This window comes from Myodes glareolus, chromosome 16 (genome assembly GCF_982192425.1).
Source record: "Myodes glareolus chromosome 16, mMyoGla1.1, whole genome shotgun sequence".
In the NCBI taxonomy this organism is placed as follows: domain Eukaryota; kingdom Metazoa; phylum Chordata; class Mammalia; order Rodentia; family Cricetidae; genus Myodes; species Myodes glareolus.
The window spans coordinates 69,600,176-69,621,846 of NC_142041.1; the positions used below are offsets into that span (position 1 = coordinate 69,600,176).

The 21,671-nt window shown below is 41.1% G+C and overlaps 1 protein-coding gene and 1 pseudogene across 1 annotated transcript in view; both read left to right on the top strand.

The window, feature by feature from the left end:
• The window catches only part of Chmp4c (charged multivesicular body protein 4C), a 37,849-nt gene extending 16,619 nt beyond the window's left edge, over positions 1–21,230 (top strand). The window contains exons 2-5 of the mRNA XM_087897265.1: positions 13,399–13,576; positions 15,519–15,633; positions 18,663–18,816; positions 19,058–21,230. Of these exons, the coding sequence (XP_087753391.1) occupies positions 13,399–13,576; positions 15,519–15,633; positions 18,663–18,816; positions 19,058–19,116 (506 nt within the window). The 3' untranslated portion in view covers positions 19,117–21,230. The remainder of the gene's footprint in view (positions 1–13,398; positions 13,577–15,518; positions 15,634–18,662; positions 18,817–19,057) is intronic.
• On the top strand, positions 7,602–13,377 carry LOC146891507 (uncharacterized; annotated as a pseudogene).
• Positions 21,231–21,671: the final 441 nt, after the last annotated feature.

The following is a 21,671-nucleotide window of genomic DNA, read 5'->3' on the forward strand; positions in this document are numbered from 1 at the left end:
ACCAGCCCCCTTGAGACTTTCTGGATGTAGAAATCAGAGGAAACTGCATCAGAGGTGCTCTGAGATTGGATCATCTGGGCCACCCCCTCCTACAGAGATTTTTCAGGGGATCTTCCTTAGTCAAACCCCATTTTTCTTAACCCATAATGAATCCACGGATTCTTATTTCCTGTGGAAATAAAATCAGAACCTCTTTTCCAAAGAGGATATGTTTAGATTTGAATTTTGAAGTCAAGATATTTTTAAAATATATATGTTGGATTAACCCAGCAGCATTTATAATCAAATGTCTTTTAGCAGCTGTTGCTCCTTCCTCAGCAGTCAAACAATTCAAAGACAACACAATAACATACAGTATCCAAAGTATATTTTACATCTTTATGTGGCTTTTATTATTATATTTCTTTTTTAATAACTTTCATTATCCTTTTTTCTTTTCTTTCCCAAGCCTACATATATTTTTAAACACACTGTCAAACTGTTTAGAGGTTCTTTTTTATTCAAATTTGTCTTTACTGTATATTTCTTTCTTTTTCTGACCACACGAATCTTTAATCTGCTCAGCAGCATGGCTAAAATTAAAGCAGTGGCATTGGAGGCTGGCTCTGCCCCATTTCTTGGCTTCCTAGAGTCTAGCTTTATGGTGGAGGTATTGGCGGAAGCCATGTGGAGTTTCTAGGTCCCTGCCACCACAAGAAGCAAGCTGCTCACAAACACCATTTAAGTGTTTGATAACAGGGCCTCTTAAAAGAGTTGCATGGCGGCGGTGGTGCATGTCTTTAATCCAAGCACTTGAGAGGCAGAGGCAGAGGCAGAAGGATCTCTGTGAGTACGAGGCCAACCTCATCTATGAAGCAAGTTCCAGGACAGCCAGAGGTTTTTGCTGCTAACATTGAGTCAGGCAGCCTCTCTTAAAGGAGCCGTGCCTCTGCTTGTCTCTAGCAAACAGAGCCCACATGAGAAATTGCTGTTACTGAGAAGCTGTGCTTGACTCTATTCTTCTGTGTCTAGAATTCCTTCCCAAGGTCTCTCAGGTTTTATGTGGATGTAGTTGCTGAATGTTGGGTGCCATTTGTAAGTGGAGGTTTCTTGTCCCACCTGATCCCATAACTGCTTTTAAAATAACCACTCAGAGGCTTAATATTAGTTACATACTGTTTGACAAATTGCTCAGACTTATTTTGACTAGCTCTAACAACTTAAAATTACTCCATAATTCTTATTTATGTTTAGTAACGTGGTTTGGCACCTTCTTTCAGTAAGGCCTTCTCATCTTGCTTCTTTTGCATCTGACTTGTGATTGCCTCTCTGCCTTTCCTTTTCCCAGAATTCTCCTACTCTGGTTACCCTGCCTATACTTCCTGCCTGGTTACTGGCCAATCAGCATTTTATCGAACCATTATGAGTAGTATTTTTTACAGTGTACAAGAACATTATCCCACAGCACCTCCCGCCTTATATTCCTCTCTCCACCCAGTCATTTCACTTTCTGTCTTCATCTTCCTAGTGATGGGATTAAAGGCACGCACCTCCTAAGTACTGAAATCACAGGCCTGAGATCCCAAGTGCTGGAATCAAAGGTGTGTGCCGCCACTGCCTGGCTGCTATGATTTACTAGTGTCTACCTCTACCCTCTGATCTTCAGGCAAGCTTTATTTGTTAGCACAAGCACAGTATCACCACCTTCATTCTTTGTACCTCCTGTAAAATTGCTAGTAATATTGCCTTCTCTTGGTACTTGAGGATTAATGACACAAATTTCATACATTTCTTAACCCCAGTCTGGCTATTGTAATTACTACTCTCTTGCTATGAAGAGACACCACGACTAAGGCAATTTTTAAATAAAATAAAGCATTTAATTGGGGGCTTTCTTACAACTTCAGAGGCTTAGTTCATTGTTGTCCTGATGGGGAACATGGCAGCACACATGGTGCTGGAGAAATAGCTGAGAGTTTTATGTTCCAATCCTCGGGCCAAGAGAGAGAAGTTGGGCCTGTTGTGGGCCTTTGAAACCTCAAAGTCAACCCTCAGTGATACACTTCCTCCAACAAGCCCACACCTTTTAATCTTTCTAATCCTTTCAAACAGTTCTACTCTGTGGTGACTAATAACCAAATATGTGAACCCAAGGGGTCATTCTCTTCAAACCACCGCACTGAAATATATAGAAAATCATTAGTTTTTGTTGTGTTTTTGGTTGATTATGTACCAACAATTGGAGCAGGTGCTAAGGCAATAGGTCATAAGGGGCTTGGTCTTTTTTCAAAGGGTTTATAATCAGGCACAGGGTTGGTGGGGTGGAGCAGACTTTGTACATGACCACAGACCAGTGTTGTAGACCAGCAGTAGTTCTGAATCCATGGGCAGAGTGACAAAAAAGGGCGTCATCGGGCCATTCTCCTTGTGCACCAAGAGCCCCTCTCCCACCTGGTCATTAATGTGCTCATCCTTGATGATGTTACACTAAGGACTTTAGATCAGTTAACTTAAAAAAATAATTTTAGGTATTCCCTAAAGGGCAGGTTCCACACATAAAACCTAGTCTGTAATTAAATTGTAGATGCTCTTTATCCAGGTGCCAACTGTGGGTGTTGCACCTGGAGAGGAAGAGAGAGAGCAGATCCCAAGTATACCTCGACCTCCAGCTGGGCAGGTGGGGATGGGAGAAGGGAGGACAGGGTGGCATGTCAGTGTTTGCAAAGGAAGTGAAAACATCTCAAACCCACAGGCAAGCCTTTAGTAGCAAGTGCAGGAGCCACCAGCTGTGTTTTATGTGCTGCCATGGAAGGAGAGCATGACCCTTCCTCCACAGGGCCATGGCCTTCTCTAGGAGCTATAACAACACACAAAGTGTGCTATTCGCTAGTATTTAGTTTACAGATGTGAAAATATAGAAGATAAGAATTTCGAGAGAAGGCAGCTGTATGAATGAAAAGTATCATAAGTAAAGCAAGCAACAGGCCCAAGAGAGAAGAAATGTTGGTAATAAAAGGTGTTAAAAGAATATATATTAATATCACGACTTGGGAGGCAGAATCAGGAGGATCAGGATTTCACGGTCATTTTGGGCTCCACAAAACCCTACTGGGGGTTTTTCTCAGCTGCCCAGACTCCCGAAATAATCACACAGAAACTTTATTATTTAAATCACTGCTTGGCCAATCACTTAAGAGTAATTGTTAGCTAACTCTTAAATCTTTGGTTAACCTATTTTAGTAGGTTTTATTTTACCATGAGGTTTGTGGCCTATGGGCAAGGTTCCAGCTAGCAACTTGCATCTTTCCCCTCTGGTGGCTACATGGCGTCTCCTGACTCCACCTTCTTTCTCCCAGCATTCAGTTTAGTCGTGTGTCGCCATCTTTGTGTTGTCTCGTCCCTGCCCACCTCCCCCGCTTAGCTTTGTTCTGCCCTGCTGTAGGCCTAAAGCAGATTCTTTATTAATCAATGGTAATTACAGCATACAGAGGGAAATTCTACATCAAAATATCTCAAAAAGCTCAAACACTTTCTTTCCAACTTGGGTGCACCAGAAAAAGTCTCCTGCTGGGAAACATGTTGGGTGCAGCAGAAAGTCTCCTGCTGGGAAACATGTTGGGTGCAGCAGAAAGTCTCCTGCTGGGAAACATGTTGGGTGCAGCAGAAAGTCTCCTGCTGGGAAACATGTTGGGTGCAGCAGAAAGTCTCCTGCTGGGAAACATGTTGGGTGCACCAGAAAGTCTCCTGCTGGGAAACATGTTGGGTGCACCAGAAAGTCTCCTGCTAGGAAACATGTTGAGGAAAAGAAGGGATGTTCTGCTATCAAGGAGGTAGTGATACCAGAGTGCACCATGAATATTCATAAGCACATCTATGAATGGCCCTCAGGATATGTGCCTTTCAGGCACTCAGAAAAATCTGCAGCTTTTCCATAAAGGCGATAGGGACTTCAGAAGTGCACATTGATACCAACCTCAGCACAGCTGTCCGAGACTAGAGGAATAAGGAATGTTCAGGGTTGTATCTGTCTGTGTTTGTCCAGGAAATTTCATAAGGATGAGTTCATCAAGCAAGCTGTAGACTTTGATAAACTATGTTACTGTTACCATTTTCAAACATCTATAGACATTCATTGTGGATTAGAACTGAGTGTTACAGTTACCAAACTGAAACACAAACTAATCCTACAACAAGCAAAATACTTAAAAAGAAAACCCAGCAGAAAAGAATGTAACTGAAGATAAATTAGAGATCTAGAAATCAAAGTCAAGAAGTCCTAGAACTTCCAACAAAAATGCAGAGATGTTAATTAAGATAGTTTTAGACTTATAGGGATTTTGAAACACAGAGACAAAAAAGAGAATGTTAACTATATAAAAATACAGCTAATAAAATTTTAAAAAGATATGGCTAAAAAAATAAGGATTTCAGAAGAGAGTACATAGAAATAACAGAGAAGAAGTAACAAAGGAAGCAATAGAAAACCATTTTCTGAAACTGAAGGAAGACCTGGTTCTACGGTGCGTGAGTATCCAGGCACTATTGCTAGAGGGAAGACCTGGTTCTACAGTGTGTGAGTATCCAGGCACTATTGCTAGAGGGAAGACCTGGTTCTACAGTGTGTGAGTATCCAGGCACTATTGCTAGAGGGAAGACCTGGTTCTACGGTGCGTGAGTATCCAGGCACTATTGCTAGAGGAGCTGCAGCCATGTCTTCACGACTGGAATGGATGGTGTGGAACTTCCTGACCAAGAGGAAGGAGCAGACGACACAGCACTGTCCCCAGTAATCTGAAGACATTTTAGACTTGTAGGTATTCAGAGAATTTATATGTGTCCACCTTTATATGCTAGTGTTTGTATGTGAGGATGAAAACACTTTCCAGAACAAAAGAAGACTCACTCCAGAAAAATGTTTTAAATCTAAGAATGAGAACAACGTGGGATACAGGGAGCAATGATAAGAAAATAAGAAAGAATAAACACTATAATTTAATGTAAATAACTGAAATTGTGAAGTTTAATACAAGTATTAACAAGAGTCTTTTAAAATTAAAAGGACAGAAAGATTAGCAATAATCAACTAGCAATACTGCTGTTATTAATAGTAATGTATTTTGATGAACGAAAGGATCTCATTGTATAGACCAGGCTGTTTTGAAACTGGCTATCATGTCCTAGGCTTCCTTCAAATTTGTGACCCTCAGCCTCTGAAATGATGGGATTATAGAAGTAAAATTTTTGATTATTTTATTTAGATATTGTAGACTGTGATGATAAGATAATCTAATTTCCAAACAACATATAGATATAAATTTTCTTTTTTCTTTCTTTTTTTATTGTTTTTAGTGTGCTATACGTTTTTCTACATTCCCTTCCTTCCCTCCCCTTTCCCCCTTCTACCCTTTACTCAGGAGAGCTTGTCTTTCCTTCCTATTTAGATCCATGTATATCTCTCTGTTTCTTTTAGGGTCCTCTTTGTTGTCTAGGTTCTCTAGGGTTGTGGATAGTTTTTCTTTGCTTTATGTCTAAAAGTCACTTATGAGTGAGTACATAATATATTTGTCTTCCTGGGTCTGGGTTACTTCACTCAGTATGACTTTTTCTAGTTCCATCCATTTGCCTGTAGATTTTGAGATGCCTTTTCCCCCCCCCACTGAGTAGTACTCCATCATGTAAATGTACCACATTTTCTTTAGCCATTCTTCAGTTGAGGGGCATCTAGGTCATTTCCAGGTTCTGGCTATTGTGAATAACGCTGCTCTGAACATAGTTGAGCATATGTCCTTGTAGTGTGAGTGTGCCTACTTTGGGTATATGCCCAAAAGTGGTATTGCTGGGTCTTGAGGTAGGTTGTTTCTAATTTTCTGAGAAATTGCCATACTGATTTCCAAAGTGGCTGTATAAGTTTTCCTTCCCACCAGCAATGGAGGAATGTTCCCCTTACCCCACATCCCCACATTCTCTCTATCATCAGTGTTTTTGACCTTGGCCATCCTTACAGATGGAATATCAGAGTTGTTTTGATTTGCATTTCTCTGATGGCTAAGGATGTTGAGCATTTCTTTAAGTAGTTTTCAGCCTTTTGAGATCTGTGCATTGAGAGTTTAGGTCTGTACTTCAATTTTTTTTTTATTGGATTACTTGTTCTTTTGATGTCAAATTTCTTGAGTTCTTTATATATTTTGGAGATCAGACCCCTGTCTGATATGGGGTTGGTGAAGATCTTTTCCCATTCTGTAGGCTGCCATTTTGTCTTGTTGTCCATGTTCTTTGCTTTACAGAAGCTTCTCAGTTTAAGGAGGTTTCATTTAGTAATTGTTGTTCTCAGTGTCTGTGCTATTGGGGTTGTAGTTAGGAAGTGCCAATGCATTCAGGTGTACTTTCCACTTTCTCTTTTATGAGGTTTAGTGTGATGAATTTTATGTTGAGATCTCTAATCCATTTGAATTTTGTCGAAGACTTTTTCAGCATCTAATGAGATGATCAGGTGTTTTTTTTTTTTTCTTTAGTTTGCTTATATGGTGGTTTACTGACAGATTTTCGTATGTTGAACTATTCCTGCATCTCTGGATGAAACCTGCTTGATCATGGTGGAGGATTTTACTGATGTGTTCTTGGATTCAGTTTGTCAGTATTTTATTGAGTATTTTTGCATCAACGTTCATGAGTGAGATTGGTCTGTAATTCTCTTTCTAAGTAGTGTCTCTGTGTGGTTTGGGTATCAGGGTAACTGTAGCCTAGTAAACGGAGTTTTGCAATGCTCCTTCTGTTTCTTTTGTGTGGAATAATTTGAGGAGTATTGGTATTCGTTCTTCTTTAAAAATCTCGTAGAATTCTGCACTGAAACCATCTGATGTGGGCTTCTTTTGGTTGGGAGACTTTTTGATGACTGTTTCTATTTCCTTAGTGGTTATAGGTCTATTTAATTTGTTTATCTGGTCTTGATTTAATTGTGGTAAGTGATAATTATCTAGAAAACTGTTCATTTCCTTAAAGTTTTCCAGTTTTGTGGAGTACAAGTTTTTGAAGTGTGTCATGATGATTCTCTGGATTTCCTCTGTGTCTGTTTTTATGTCCCCCTTTTCATTTCTGATTTTGTTAATTTGGATATTCTTTCTGTGTCTTTGGCTAGTTTGGATAGATAAAGGTTTGTCTATTTTGTTGATTTTCTTGACAAATCACCTCTTTTGTCTCATTGATTCTTTTGTTTTTATTTTGTTAATTTCAGCTATCAATTTGATTATTTTCTGGCCTCTAGTCCTCCTGAATGCGTTTGCTTCTTTTTGTTCTAGAGCTTTCAGGTGTGCTGTTGGCTCACTGGTGTGGAACTTTTCCAGTTTCTTTATGCAGGTATTTAGTGCTATGAACTTTCCTTTTAACACCACTTTCATTGTGTCCCATAAATTTAGGTATGCTGTGTGATCATTTTTGTTGAATATTAGCTAGTCTTTAATTTTTTCCTTTATTTTTTTCCTTGACCCAATGGTGATTCAGGTAAGCATTGTTAAATTTCCACGTGTTCGTGGACTTTCTGAACTTAGTTTTGCTGTTAAATTCTAATTTTAAGCCATGGTGATGCGATACGATACATGGGGTTATTCCAGTTTTTTTTTTTTTTTATTGTATCTGTTGAGGTTTACTTTGATACCGAGCATGCGTTCAATTTTTGAGAAGTTTCCATGAGGTGATGAGAAGAAAATATATTTGTTTATGTCTGGATGGAATGTTATATAGATGTCTGTTATGTTCACTTGAGTCATAACATCTGTTATTTCCCTTATTTCTCTGTTAATTTTCTGTCTGGCAGACCTGTCCAGTGGTGAGAATGAGGTATTGAAGTCTTCCACTCTTAGTGTGTAGTGTGATTTAAGCTTTTGTAATACTTCCGTTTACATATGAGGTTGCCCTCGTATTTGGGGCATAGATGTTCAGTATTGAGATTTTCTCTTGATGGATTTTTCCTGTGACTAATATGAGATGTCCTTCTTTGTCTCTTGATTGATTTTAGTTTGAAGTCTATTTTGTTAGATGTTAGGATAGCTACACCAGCTTGTTTCTTGGGTCCCTTTGATTGGAAAATCTTTTCCCAGCCCTTTCCTTTGCAGTGATGTCTGTCTTTGAGGTTGAGGAGTTTCTTGTATGCAGCAGAAGGATGGATTCTGTTTCTGTATCCAATCTGTTAGCCTGGGTCCTTTTTTTTTTTTTTCTGACACAAGGTTTTTCTGTAGCTTTGGAGCCTGTCTTGGAACTAGCTCTTATAGACCAGGCTGGCCTCAAACTCACAGAGATTTGCCTGTCTCTGCCTCCTGAGTGCTGGGATTAAAGGAATATGCTACCACCACCCGGCTTTAGCCTGTGTCTTTTTTTTTAGGTAAGTCGAATTCATTTGTATTAAGGGATATTAATGATCAGTGACTGTTAGTTCCTTTTTCTTTTAGTTTTTGTTGTTGGTGATATTAATTAATTTTTAAAAGAGTTATAAAACTCCACAAATACATTATATGTAAATACAAATATATGCATCTGAGGAAAAAAATGTAGTATATACAAGTAATCAAAGTAAAAAATGAACAAAGGTATTTATCATCTCACATAAAGGGAAAAAGAGGATAAAGAGTATAGTAATCAGAAAATGCATAAAATATCATATCCATAAACCAAAAAGTTATTACAATAAATGAGACAAAATAATGTATTAAAATAGTGACTATTGAATAAGCTGTCAATTATATGCTATTGAAAACAAGTATCCCAGACCTCTTGGGAGGAAACTGAGACACATCAGCAGTACAAAATGGAGCCAGTAAATATTGAGGATGTGGCAGTGAACTCCGCCTCAGAAGAGTGGGCTGTGTTGGATTCTAGTCAAAAGAATCTCTACAGAGATGTGATGAAGGAAACATTTTCTAACCTGATCTCCATAGAAAAAAACACTAGAAGAAAATATTGAAGAGGACTATAAAGACCTCAGCAGGAATATGGAGATCCAGAGGACTGAGAAAGACCATGTAAATGAATGTCATAATGAGTGTGATAAAAACCAGCAACCTATTCCAGAGAGTATGATCAATAAAGACATGCCTTCCAGAGTAAGAGCTCATGAGACTCCATTGCTTGCAACAAACATTTTGGTCATTTATCCTTACATGGGTATCTCAGAGAAAAAGGTAGAGGGAAACCACCACTGTATAAGTGAGCTGTGGCAAAAGATTTTAAACATCAGAAACATTGGAAAGATATCAGTTATTCTGAATCACTTCAGGTATTTGAAACTTCTCCTGAAGAGAAACCCAGGGAAAAAAATAATAATGAAATGAAGCCTGTAGGAGTCTGTTTCGATCAGCCTCAGGAGAGAACTCACACTGGAGATAAACTCACTGAGGATGTCTTCATGAGATGCACACATGGCCAGAATGATGAAGAAAACCATAAAGAAGCGAAACAATCTGTTTGTAGTCTCTCAGAAGGATTCCTCATTGATTCCAGTGAGCTTACCAACCATGAAAAAAGTCACATTGAAGAGAAAAGGTACATTTGTAGGCAATGTGGCAAAACATTTAAATATGCAACATGTTTTGAGAAACAGAAAGTAACTCACAAAGGAGAGAAGCCATATGCTTCTATACATTTGGAAAAGCCTTCACCCAATTCAATCATCGTAACAGTCATCAAAGCAGTTACATTGGACAAAAGTCCTATGCTTGTAAGCATTGTGGAGAAAATTTCACCCGTTCTTCTTATCGAAACATTCATAAAGAGCCACACTGGAGAGTAGCCTTATGCATGTAAGCACTGTGGAAAAGCTTTTAACAATCACAGTAGTCATAACATACATGAAAGAAGGCACACAGTAGAGAAACCTTATACATGTAAGCATTGTGGAAAAACCTTCAGCCAGCCCTGTAGTCGTTACAGACATGCAAGAAACCACACTGCAGAGAAACTTTATGCATGTAAGCATTGTGGAAAAGGCTTTTATTGTTCCAGTAATCTGAATATCCATGAAGTAATTCACACTGGAAAGAAGCCTTATACATGTAAGCATTGTGGAAAAGCCTTCAACAATCGCAGTAGTCGTAACAGACATGAAAGGAAGCACACTGCAAAGAAAGCTTATGCATGTAAGCATTGTGGGAAAAACATCACCAGTTCTTCTTATTGAAACATTCATGAAAGAATTCACACTGCAGAGAAAACTTATGCATGTAAGCATTGTGGAAAATCATACACCAGTTCCAGTGCTTGTAGCATTCATGAAAGAATGCACACGGCAGAGAGGAATTATACATGCAAGCATTGTAGAAAAGCCCTTTTCTGTCCTAGGATTCTGAATATGCATGAAATAATTCATATTGGAAAAAACCTTATGCATATAAGCATTGTGGAAAAGCCTTCAAGCACCCCAGTAATTGTAACAGACATGAAAGGAGCCACACTGCAGAGAAGCAGAAGACTTATACATGCAAGCATTGTGGAAAAACTGTTTCTGATGTGGGCATCTGAACATCCATGAAATAATTCACACTGACAAAAGCCTTATGTGTCTAAGCATGGTGGAAAATCACTCAACAACCCCAGTAGTTGTAACAGACATGGAAGGAGTCACACCACAGAGAAACCTTTTTCATGTAGGCATTGTGAAAAAGCCTATACCAGTTTCAGTTCTTGTAAGACTCATGAAAAGAGTTCACATTAGAGAGAATTCTTACACATTTAAGCAGTGTGAAAAAATGTTTACCTGCTCCAATCACCTGAACATTCATAAAAAGATTCACACGGAAAAAAAGTCTTGAGCATGTAAACATCTTGGAAAAGCCTTCAGTGACCTCAGTAGTCATAACATACATGAATGAAGTCATACTTTAGAGAAGCTTTGTTCATGTAAGTATTGTGTAAAACCCTTCATCAATTTCTATTCATGAAAGTTCATGAAAGAGATCATACTGAAGAGAAGTGTTATGCATGTGTGCGTTGTGGGAAATCATTTACCCACTCCAGTCAGCTGAACATCCATGAAAGGGTTCAAATTGGAGAGAAGGTTTTTGCATGTAAACATTACAGGAAACCTTTCAGCACTTCAATTTGTCCTTATTTACATGAAAAACAATCACACTGGAGAGGAACTCTTCGTGTGTAAAAGATGTGGAAACTGTTCATTCTGTAGACAGGCATAAAATAGTACACTTGAAAGTAAAGCCTTATGCACATAAGAATTGTGAAAAGGCCTTCAGCTGCTCTTGTGATCATAACAAACATGAAACTTTCCACACTAGTCATTAGCCTAATGTGTGTAACCATTGTCAGAAAGTCTTTACTAGATTCACTTGGTGGAAGAGTAAAAACATTCACACTGGTTAGAAACCTTTTGTATGTACACATGGTATATAGACTATTTCTTTGTTCTTGTCATTTTAACAAACATAAAGATCTTACACAGTATCTGTAATGTGGGAAAGTCTTCAGCACATCCAGTTTTTGTAACCCTCACACACAGATTTATACTGGAAAGAATTCTAATGCATATATCCGTTCAAGTATTGTTCAAAGTCTTCAGCAGTTCCTGTTGCCATGATGTTCTAAAGAATTCACTTTGTAGATAGACTTTACATGTATAACCACGTGGAAAATCTTTTAGCATTCAAAAAAAAAACAAAACAAGTATCCTAGTTTTGAGTTAGGCATGGTGGTGCATGCCTGAAATTCTAGGACTCTGGAAGTTGAGACAAGGCATTTATGAGTTTGAATCCAGCCTGAACTACATAATGAAATCCTGTCTCAAAGACAAACAAGTAAGCTAACAAACCATGTTTGAAATAGAGATTTACATAAAATTATTGCAGACAGATTATAATAAAGAGAATTTCAAATACTAATTTTAAATAAAGTAAAATGGGATTTCAAGGAAAAGGAATAAAAATGTGATAGGGTATTTTTTATATGGGTTTTCAAAATTTTTTGCTGTCCATGGATCTTTCACAAAATACTGCCTATCTCCACAAATAAAGTCACTGCAAATCTCTTCTGTATTCTGCCTACACGGGTGCTGGCTTCTGCGGCCTGAGTCTCCTCATTTGTTTCTTAGATTTTTTACCCATGGTTCGCTTGACTCTTCCTTCTCCTAATACATCGCAGCTTGCCATAGCATTTGGGTTAATATTTCTTTATACCATCTGGGGAATCACAAACCATACCACAGTCACCTTAGTGTTACCAAGGTGGATTCTGAATTCAGACACCAAGGTGGCATGGGGTGGAGTGTGCATGATCCTTTATCATTTTCTTGGATTTCTGCCTTGGATTCTGTTGTCTTCCCAGAATGGAGGATTTCATTAAATAAACATTTGTTTTCTGTCGAGTCCCCACTTCAGGCAGTTACTGTGTCATTTATGGTGGTGGCTGCCCAACAGGCAGCCTTGGGAAGAATAGAGCTACATCGATCACTAGTAAGAACTTCCAAGAGGCCATGGCTGTGTGAGACTCTGGGCACAATGGAATAAATAGTGAAATCCATTGAATCTACAGAGAAGCCCTTGACCAGCATAGACTGGGAGGTTTCCCCAGAGATTTGTTGTGATAATTTGCCTGCTTCCTTCTGAATCCACAAACTACTTGACTTCCATTGCCAAATCTGTTTAGTTGTCTTTTCTCTGTATATTACACATTGTACATATTATAACACACTTCTACTGTTCTCTTCTTGGATTTTCCCCAAATGTCTTGACAACCTGGATGTTTTGAGCCCTTTTGGAGGCTATCTCACAGGGTGACACAGTCCAAAGGACTCTTGGTTTTGTGGTTTCCAAGTGGAGCAAGTAACTGGCCAGGGGGAGGATTATTCAGATCTTGTATCTCAGAAACAGTGCTCTACCCTCTCAGCAGGGCGCCATCTGGCCCTGGAGCAGGACTCCAGCTGCACTGATTTTGGGACATCAACCTAAGGGCCTTCTCCCTTTAAATCAAGATGCTCAGGACCTTACGTTCTGGCTGCCTTAAACTGGCTGCCTTTAGCAAGTCATTGTGTTTCTTTGAGTTTTAGTAAATTTGTCTTCAAGAAAGGAGGCTAGATTTGACAGCCATTAAAGTCTTTGCCTCTTGTAAAGATTTTTTTTTTTGGTATGGCTTTTCCTAATATACTTAACCTTTACCCCCTATACGACATGAACATATGTATTTCTGTGGCATATTTTGTGACTATGCAAGTTGACTTTCCGTCCTCTTACCCTCGCCAGATCTTTGTAAGAAAGAATAACAGAGTGTTTCGAGAGAATAGCTGGTGTGGAGATGAAGACACAGATGTTCCCCTTGTCTCAGGGCTGTTTAATGGACTCAGCAGTTCTGAGTCCATGCATGGTCTGAGCCTCTTAAGCGAGTGTAGCTGTTTCTTCTGATACAAACACCGGTTTCTTCCTTGTTTAGCTGCCTTGCAGGCGTTGAAAAGGAAGAAGAGGTTTGAGAAGCAGCTCTCGCAGGTTGATGGCACCCTGTCCACCATTGAGTTCCAGCGGGAAGCGCTAGAGAACTCGCACACCAACACTGAGGTCTTACGGAACATGGGCTTTGCAGCCAAGGCAATGAAAGCCGTTCATGAAAACATGTGAGTGACCCGGACTCCTTGTCCTTAATGTTGGGGAGAGCCTGTGAAACTGTATGACGGTTCTGGTAGGACGAGATCACTGTTCAGCATATTGAGTGGGATGCTCTCTCAGAAGTAGTTTTGAATTTCCAGTGACAAAATAAAAAAAAAAGAAAAAAATGTATAGAATATTGTTTTTACTGTTTCTCAGTTCCTTTATGAAATCCTATCTATAAAAACCGTAATTTTAGGATTCTAAGGTCAGTGAAGGTGTTAGAACTGTAGAATAGTGGTTGCCAAACTTTGGTGTCTATGAGAATCATCTAGATATAAGCTGCTCAAAAGCTTGCAGACACCCAGCCTCCTTGAATTTAACCGGAGAACAGAACTTCTGTTTTAACTGAGATCCCCAGGCCATGACGGACATCACCTACTATTTGAAAGCCCCTGACATAAAGTATTAGTTTCTGGGACCAGGGTTTATAGTTTTCTGGCTGTAATCCCATTCCCAAAGTTGACTATACCCTGGAAAATGACTTTCTATGTTCCCCTGACTCAATTTCCTTGCCTGTCATTTCTTACTTACTTCTGGTTGTTGAGAAATTCAGTGAGATGCTAGATATAGCACAGTTCCTGCTGCAAGCAAGCACTGAGCAGTCAGTCTCTGAGATGTGGTAAGACACCATGGTCTATGTTCACTGTGGGCAATGAAGACCTGGGACTTGGTCCTCTGCTGATTAGGGACAGTGACAAGTGTCTGTAGACTCCTGGACAAGGAGTAGTAAGTGCTGAGATACAGACTCGGTTCCAGAGGGCGAGAAGAGGCAAAGGTAGCGGTTGGGGTTATGAAGACCTCTTTGAGGCCATCTTCTTGCCTTAGTAACTCATCAGCCAGCTGCCATTTTGACACTTCAGAGATCCAATGTGTACGATTGGACCCCAGTAGCCCACGGTGGTAAACTGAGTGCTGAAGTGGATTGCAAAGCTGAGCTTTACCTTCAAGTCCCTTAGTAGCATGAGACAATGTGCTCTTTGGAGAGAAGTTTAGTCTCAGTCCCAGCCTGTGGTTACACATGTTCGGTACCCCCCTTTAATAAACACATTTGCTGCAGCTCTAATAAGGATTGCGCATAACGGGTGGTAGGGAAATGATAACAGAATTCCCTTCCATTACCTGTGAAAACATGCCGAAGTTCTCAGTTCTGTAGTAGTAGAGTCTGAGGAACTGAAAAGACGGCGCGGGAGGGGGGGGAGGTCCTCTGGGCTCAGCCTTTCAATGGTGAGGGTACTTCATATTGAAGGACATTCACTTCCTTGCTTTGGCCTGCTTTCTGAGCTGGAGGAAAGATTCAGAAACAGGGTTACAAAAGCAAGCTGGAGCCTGGCCTGGAGGCCTCAGAGACTAACCGTGAAGCAGCTGTCCTGAGCTTGGACCTGCTTGCTCCTGCGCCATTGGCTGAGGTTGTAGCTTCCCTGAGGGTGTGCTGGGCCAAATCCTACTGTTTCAGCGCCCCCCCCCCCCACATTCTCTGCAAGGGAAACAAACTCTCAAGTCAGCATTTCAGAGCTACTGTGTGACTCTCTTTCTCTACAGAGTTGCTTCAGGATTGGCTGCTGAGAACTACTGTGCTATCTCAGTCATGGTGGTTCTCAGCGATTTAAGGGACATCCACATAGGGGCAGTGCACACACTCTACCATGCACCTCCCAAACTCTTCTATTTCAAGTGATTCTTGAAGGTAGAAGGTAATATCGAAAATACATGTGATTGTCCAGGGTTACTAACTTTTTGACACTCTAATTATTTTTTTTTCTTAACTGATGAATGTTGAACCAGGAATTTTTGTTATGGTGCTGAGGTAACTAAAGAGTATATCTGAAATAAACTTATTTTCATATGGAATTAAGTCTAAATTCATAATTGTAAGATGAAACTCTAAAGTTCTAACAAAATGTTCCCCAGGGATCTGAACAAAATTGATGACCTGATGCAGGACATCACAGAGCAGCAGGACATCGCCCAAGAAATCTCAGAAGCCTTTTCTCAGAGGGTTCAGTTTGCCGATGGCTTTGATGAGGTAGGTGCAATCCTAGAGAATGTGCCATTGTGGCTGCTCTCAGGGGCAGCTTCCTATCACATATAGCAGACAATTTGTTTATTGCTTAACAAATAAATGATATTTATGGGAAGTATCATTTTCCAGGCGGGAAATGAGGTGTTAGCAGCTGATTTCAAGGAAAGATGACTATGGTTTGGCAAACAGCTTCTTAATTAGGTTTTTAGATATTAAGGAAAAAGAAAACATTGTGCGGTTATATGAAGTTAGTGATGTTTAATGGTTGGAGTATAAATAGTCTCATTCTGAAGGATCACGTGCTCTCGCATCTGCCCATAGAGCAGACGGTGTCGCTCAGTAGCAGCAGATGACTGTGCTCCTGGCTGCTAAGTTAGGAGTTCGGCTGCTCCGCTCATCCCTCAGTCTATGAAACAAGTAATTGTGGAGTGGCATTGTTTACACTCCCGTTCCGTTCATATCAATCAGTCCCGCAGCCCGGGAAGGCTGTAGCTACATTCGTGGTGCTCACGATGGAAATTTTAATGGTTCCATTCAAGTTGCACATGTCCAGGATGAAGACATTCCTAGGCACAGTCCCAAGGGACAGAATAGCACAGCTTTCTGTTTCTATGATGAGTAGCGAGTGGCCCACAGAGTTTTAGGAAGTGACAGTTTGCTGCTAGCAATGCTCTGAACTGCTATGGGAGTGGGGCTGGAGGGATGGCTCAGAGGTTAAGAGCACTTGTTGCCTTTGCAGAAGACTTGGGCTCTGCTCCCAGCATTCCCAGCAGGGATCAAAATCATCCACTCTGCCAGTATGGATGACGTCCTCTTCTGATCTCTGTGGGCACCAGACACGCATGTGATACGCTTATGGACATGCAGGCAATACACTCGTACACATAAGGTGTTGACCTGTAGGTCAGATCAGTCATGGACTATTTTTATGTAGCTCTCAAGGAAAGAATGGTTTCAACTCTCTTAAGCTGTAGAAAATAAGAAAGAAGAGCCTGAACCAGGAAGGTATCTGGCCTGCAAAGCCCAAAATACTATCTGGCCCTATGTAGAAGAACAGGAGGATTGTGAGTTCAAGGTTAACCTTGGGTCACATGGTGAATTCAAAGCCAACCTGAGATACATAGAGAGGCCTTGTCTTAAAACAACAGCAACAAAAGAACCAAATATGGATCCATGTACATGTGCACAAATTCAAGCATGGGCCCCTTGGATGTAGGGCATGCTGATTTACCCTGGCACTGCCAGTAATGAGCCCTCAATAAATTTGTTGAATGATGGGTGAATAAAGAATCTAATTGGATGAGTACACGGGTAGGCTAGACCTTCTCTGATAGCTCCCTGCTGAATGACTGCACCTTCCAGGTTCCCTAGTGGATGCTGGGAGGGAATGCTATGTATGGTAGTAGTCCTTCCTGCTCCTGTGACACACGTGGGTGACAAGATGCCCCTTTGCTGTGAATAAGCATGGTCCCGCCTAAGGTCAGACCAAGCTCTCCCCCTTCTGTCTTCTCATCATTTCTCATATGACAGCCTCTGAGGTATAGTGAGATGTTCTGTTTAGACTGCCAGTCACTTCTGCGGGAGCTGGAGTGAATTCCCAAATTAGGCAGGTGTGAGCTTGCTCAGATTAAGTAGGTGTGAGCTAACTCAGATTAGGCAGGTGTGAACTATCTCAGATTAGGCAGGTGTGAGCTATCTCAGATTAAGTAGGTATGAGCTATCTCAGATTAGGCAGGTGTGAGCTATCTCAGATTAGCAGGTGTGAGCTATCTCAGATTAGCAGGTGTGAGCTATCTCAGATTAGCAGGTGTGAGCTATCGCAGGTTAGGGAGGTGTGCGCTATCTCAGATTAGGCAGGTGTGAGCTATCTCAGATTAAGTAGGTGTGAGCTATCTCAGATTAGGCAGGTGTGAGCTATCTCAGATTAGGCAGGTGTGAACTATCTCAGATTAGCAGGTGTGAGCTATCTCAGATTAGCAGGTGTGAGCTATCTCAGATTAGCAGGTGTGAGCTATCTCAGATTAGCAGGTGTGAGCTATCTCAGATTAGCAGGTGTGAACTATCTCAGATTAGCAGGTGTGAGCTATCTCAGATTAGCAGGTGTGAGCTATCTCAGATTAGGTAGGTGTGAGCTATCTCAGGTTAGGCAGGTGTGCGCTATCTCAGATTAGGTAGGTGTGAGCTATCTCAGATTAGGCAGCTGTGAGCTATCTCAGATTAGCAGGTGTGAGCTATCTCAGATTAGGCAGGTGTGAGCTATCTCAGATTATGCAGGAGGTGACCAATGTCCTTAAGACCTCAAGCTGATGGGAGTTTTTTTTGTTTTTTTTGTTTTTGTTCTTTTTTTTTTTTTTTTTTTTACAGGTGTTGGGTGGAGAATAGTTTGATTAAGCCAGGCTTTCTGAGTCCACTATAAAGGAAAATACATTATACTAATTTTGAGTTTTCCTCACATGAACTCATGGGCTGGGGACGTAATTCAGTGGCACGGCACTTGCCTAGCACGAGCAGACACTGCTGTACCATCCCCAGCACCGTGAACAAAATCACCTAAACACACAATTTATATTGACTTTAATGATCTGATAGAGGATCTGTGGTATTTTTTTTACTTTCTGTGCAATATATTTTCTATGCTTGTTTTATTTTCAATAGTATTTACTCAACTGAAAATATTTATTTCCTCTAATTAAAATTGTAGAGATTCTCAACAGGAGAGAAAGAAAAAGAACATACTGAAAAAATGACAGTCAAGGTGTAAATTTCCAGAACCTGAGGAGATTATATATTCAGCCCAAATTACCGGAATGGCTGGCTGTTTGCTGAAGTATTATAAGATTAACTACAACAAATTTGTACAACCCGAAGTATTCATTTCTAATCATTGCTCAGTGTTGCTTAATTTTAGAATAATAAATATTCCGTTCCACTGGGTTCACACATATCATTTGGGTGGCAGATGTTCTCTTCACTCTGTTTAGGGAAGCCACCTCCTGTAACACTAACTCCGTAATTCTCCCTTCTGTGTTCAGGATGAGCTGCTGGCGGAACTTGAGGAACTGGAGCAGGAAGAATTAAATAAGAAGATGACAAAGATGCAGCTTCCGAATGTGCCGGCCTCTTCCCTCCCCTCACAGCCCAGCAGGAAGCCCAGCATGCCCTCCAGTGCACACCGATCTCGAGCAGGTGTGTGCACACCCCACAACCCGCGCCCACATAGGTTCTCAGAGCAGTAGGCAGGCTGCTGCGGTCAGTGATTTGTTTACGTAAGCACGCCGACGACTGATTTGTATACGTAAGCACGCCGACGACAGATTTGTGTACGTAAGCACGCCGACGACGACAGATTTGTATATGTAAGCACGCTGACGACAGATTTGTATACGTAAGCACGCTGACGACTGATCTCCTCACTTTTGTGTTCCAGCGCCATCCAGGAGGACCGAGGACGATGACTTTCAGCAGCTGGCAGCTTGGGCTACTTAAGCTAAAATGGGAACCTCTGACGCCTAAATTATTGAACTACACATAAGACGTAAATGCTTTTGCAAAGCCTAGAAGATAGCAGTGACCTGTTTTATGAATTGCTGTCTTTTACAAAGCAGTTAAGTCATGTGAAGACACGACCGGGCATGGAAAGGGGCTGGTAGCATCATAGAAGACCCTTCCAGGCGGATGGAGTGGGGGACTGTCTGCTTTATTCTCTACTGTACTTTAGTTCTGGTACAAGTTGATTCTTTGTGTGTATGTATTGAAAGAAAACTGATTCTACTGACATTTAATACATATTCCAGCTTATAAGCCCTCCTGAAGCAATACCTAAGGTAACTGGGGGTGATGTCTGTGCAAATACAAGGCTGTGTGCATCCAGGTCGCCCACAGTAAATGTAAATACGCTTCTAGAACAGACTTGAAGACAAGTCCTTAGTGAGTCTAGATATACAGTTTCAATTGAGTTTCAGGGTTGAAAATCTTCACGGAGCTTTAATTGACATTTATTATGCTGGTTGAGCCTTGAGAGGGGGAAGTGCATGCATCGCCCCAAATGTCTGACCACACAAGCAGTTTAGCCTGCTCAGCAGGGCTCTCCGGGGTGTGAGTCAGACACTTAGGTAGCCAAGTGAGCACAGGCCTCGTGCTGCTGCTGCTTAGGCTCCACAGGCACGCCCATTGCTTCCTGTTGTGTGCTCTCCTGTGCACTAACAAAGCGGAAACAATGCTTCACAGCATGCGCCTCGTAAAAATACTAAAATACTGGCAATTAAAAATATATCCGGAGTAAAATTTTGTGCCTAATTACGGTTAAATTACGGATAAATTATAAACTTAGGTATCTCGCGTGCCATATCAGACGGTAAAAATGACAAGCAACACAATGCGAGGTTTTCTGATGCCCTCTGCACTCCTTTGAGCAACGCTGGGGCCTGGAGGAGGAACACCACGGCATCTCTGAGCCCTCGTCCCGGCTCAGTGCTCCCATTCTGCCGCAGGTGTTTGGCACTTGTTCTTTCTCTTGGCATTTTTCCTGCCCTGCACAACACACACACCAAATCCTCCTCATTCTTTAAATTCTGGCTAAAATATTCCATCTTGGGAAACTTTAAAAAAATTTTTTTTCCAGACTATATGCTTTTATAGCACTCGGCTTTCTGTTATAGCGTTTTACATGTTCTCTCTCAACATTTAACCTGAGTGCATTCCCCTGTTGGCCTGTGGTAGGGTGCGGAACGAGACTGCTTTAAATAGTGTGTTCTCAGGACTCTTCAAAATCTCTCATGTACCCTAGGCAAGTCTTTCAGCATTCACTCAATGCTCAGCAACTGACAGAGGACGGATTTGCCTTCTGTCCCTAAGCAGTCCTGAAATCGGGCCACGCCTGTGGAGCAGCAACAGTGTTAGACACCGAAGGAGAGCCAGCTCTGGAGAGCCGGCTCTGGAGAGCCAGCTCTGGACAGCGATGCCCAAGACAAGGGAGGCTGATGCAGTGTGCTCATCCCGTGTCCTGGCTCGCATACCACCCACATGGCTGCTGAGCGCAGCTAGCTGCAGGGAAGGGAAGGCACAAAGCCCCCACCACACTTGGGAAACTTGTAAAGCGAGTGAATTTTAGTTATGCTTAACTTTAGTTAATTTAATTAAAAAACATTTCTCAATGCATTTATTAGAAACATTGAAGTATTTCAGCACCTTAGTTCTGCCTTTTCAGCAGTTAAATCTGTAAAGTCTGTCTATAGGCCAGTATGGGTGTCTGTCCTGTTTTTCTGCCTCCCTTGCTTCTTTCCATCTCTCTGAGATTCTGAGAGACAGCCTCACCATGTAGCACACAAGTTCACTTTATACCTCAGGCTGACATTGAACTTCACTCCTCTGGCTTTAGCCTCCAAAGCCCTGGAATTACAGGCTCCCATCGCTGTGACCAGCACTGGGCAAAACACTAATGGCAGATATTTACAGCCATTCTGAGAGGCACTCTCAGTGTAAAATACAAAGACTTGGTGAACAAAACTGTAAAATATCTCATTAATAATCGCATATTGATTATATGTAGAAATGTTATTTTAAATGCTTTGCATTGAATAAAATACAGTATTGGAAATTTAGCTTTCCTATGTCTTTTATTTTTTTAAACATGTAGTTCCTGAGAAACTTAAAACTGTAACTATGGTCTCATTACATTTCCATTGTTTAGTTCTGGGCAACACCAGCTCCATTCTGTCACTGAGTATACAGGTAATGTGTGAGTTGAGGCACTAAAACGCTGAAACACACACAAAAAAAGAGGTGATATTACACTGTAAAAACACAAGAATACTTTGAAGTGAATCTTGATGCCACCCATGTTGACAACATGGAGGAAACAGTGAAGTGGAACAAGTGAGCTGTAAAGGCAGGCTGCCCTCATTCAAAGATCTGTTGGGCTTCTGTGGCAATCTTTTCTCATTTTACATACCAATCCCAGTTCCCATTCCCTCACCACTCCCCCCCCCCCCCCCCCCCCCCCGCGCCCCATCCACTCCTCGGAGAGGACGTGGTTCCCATGA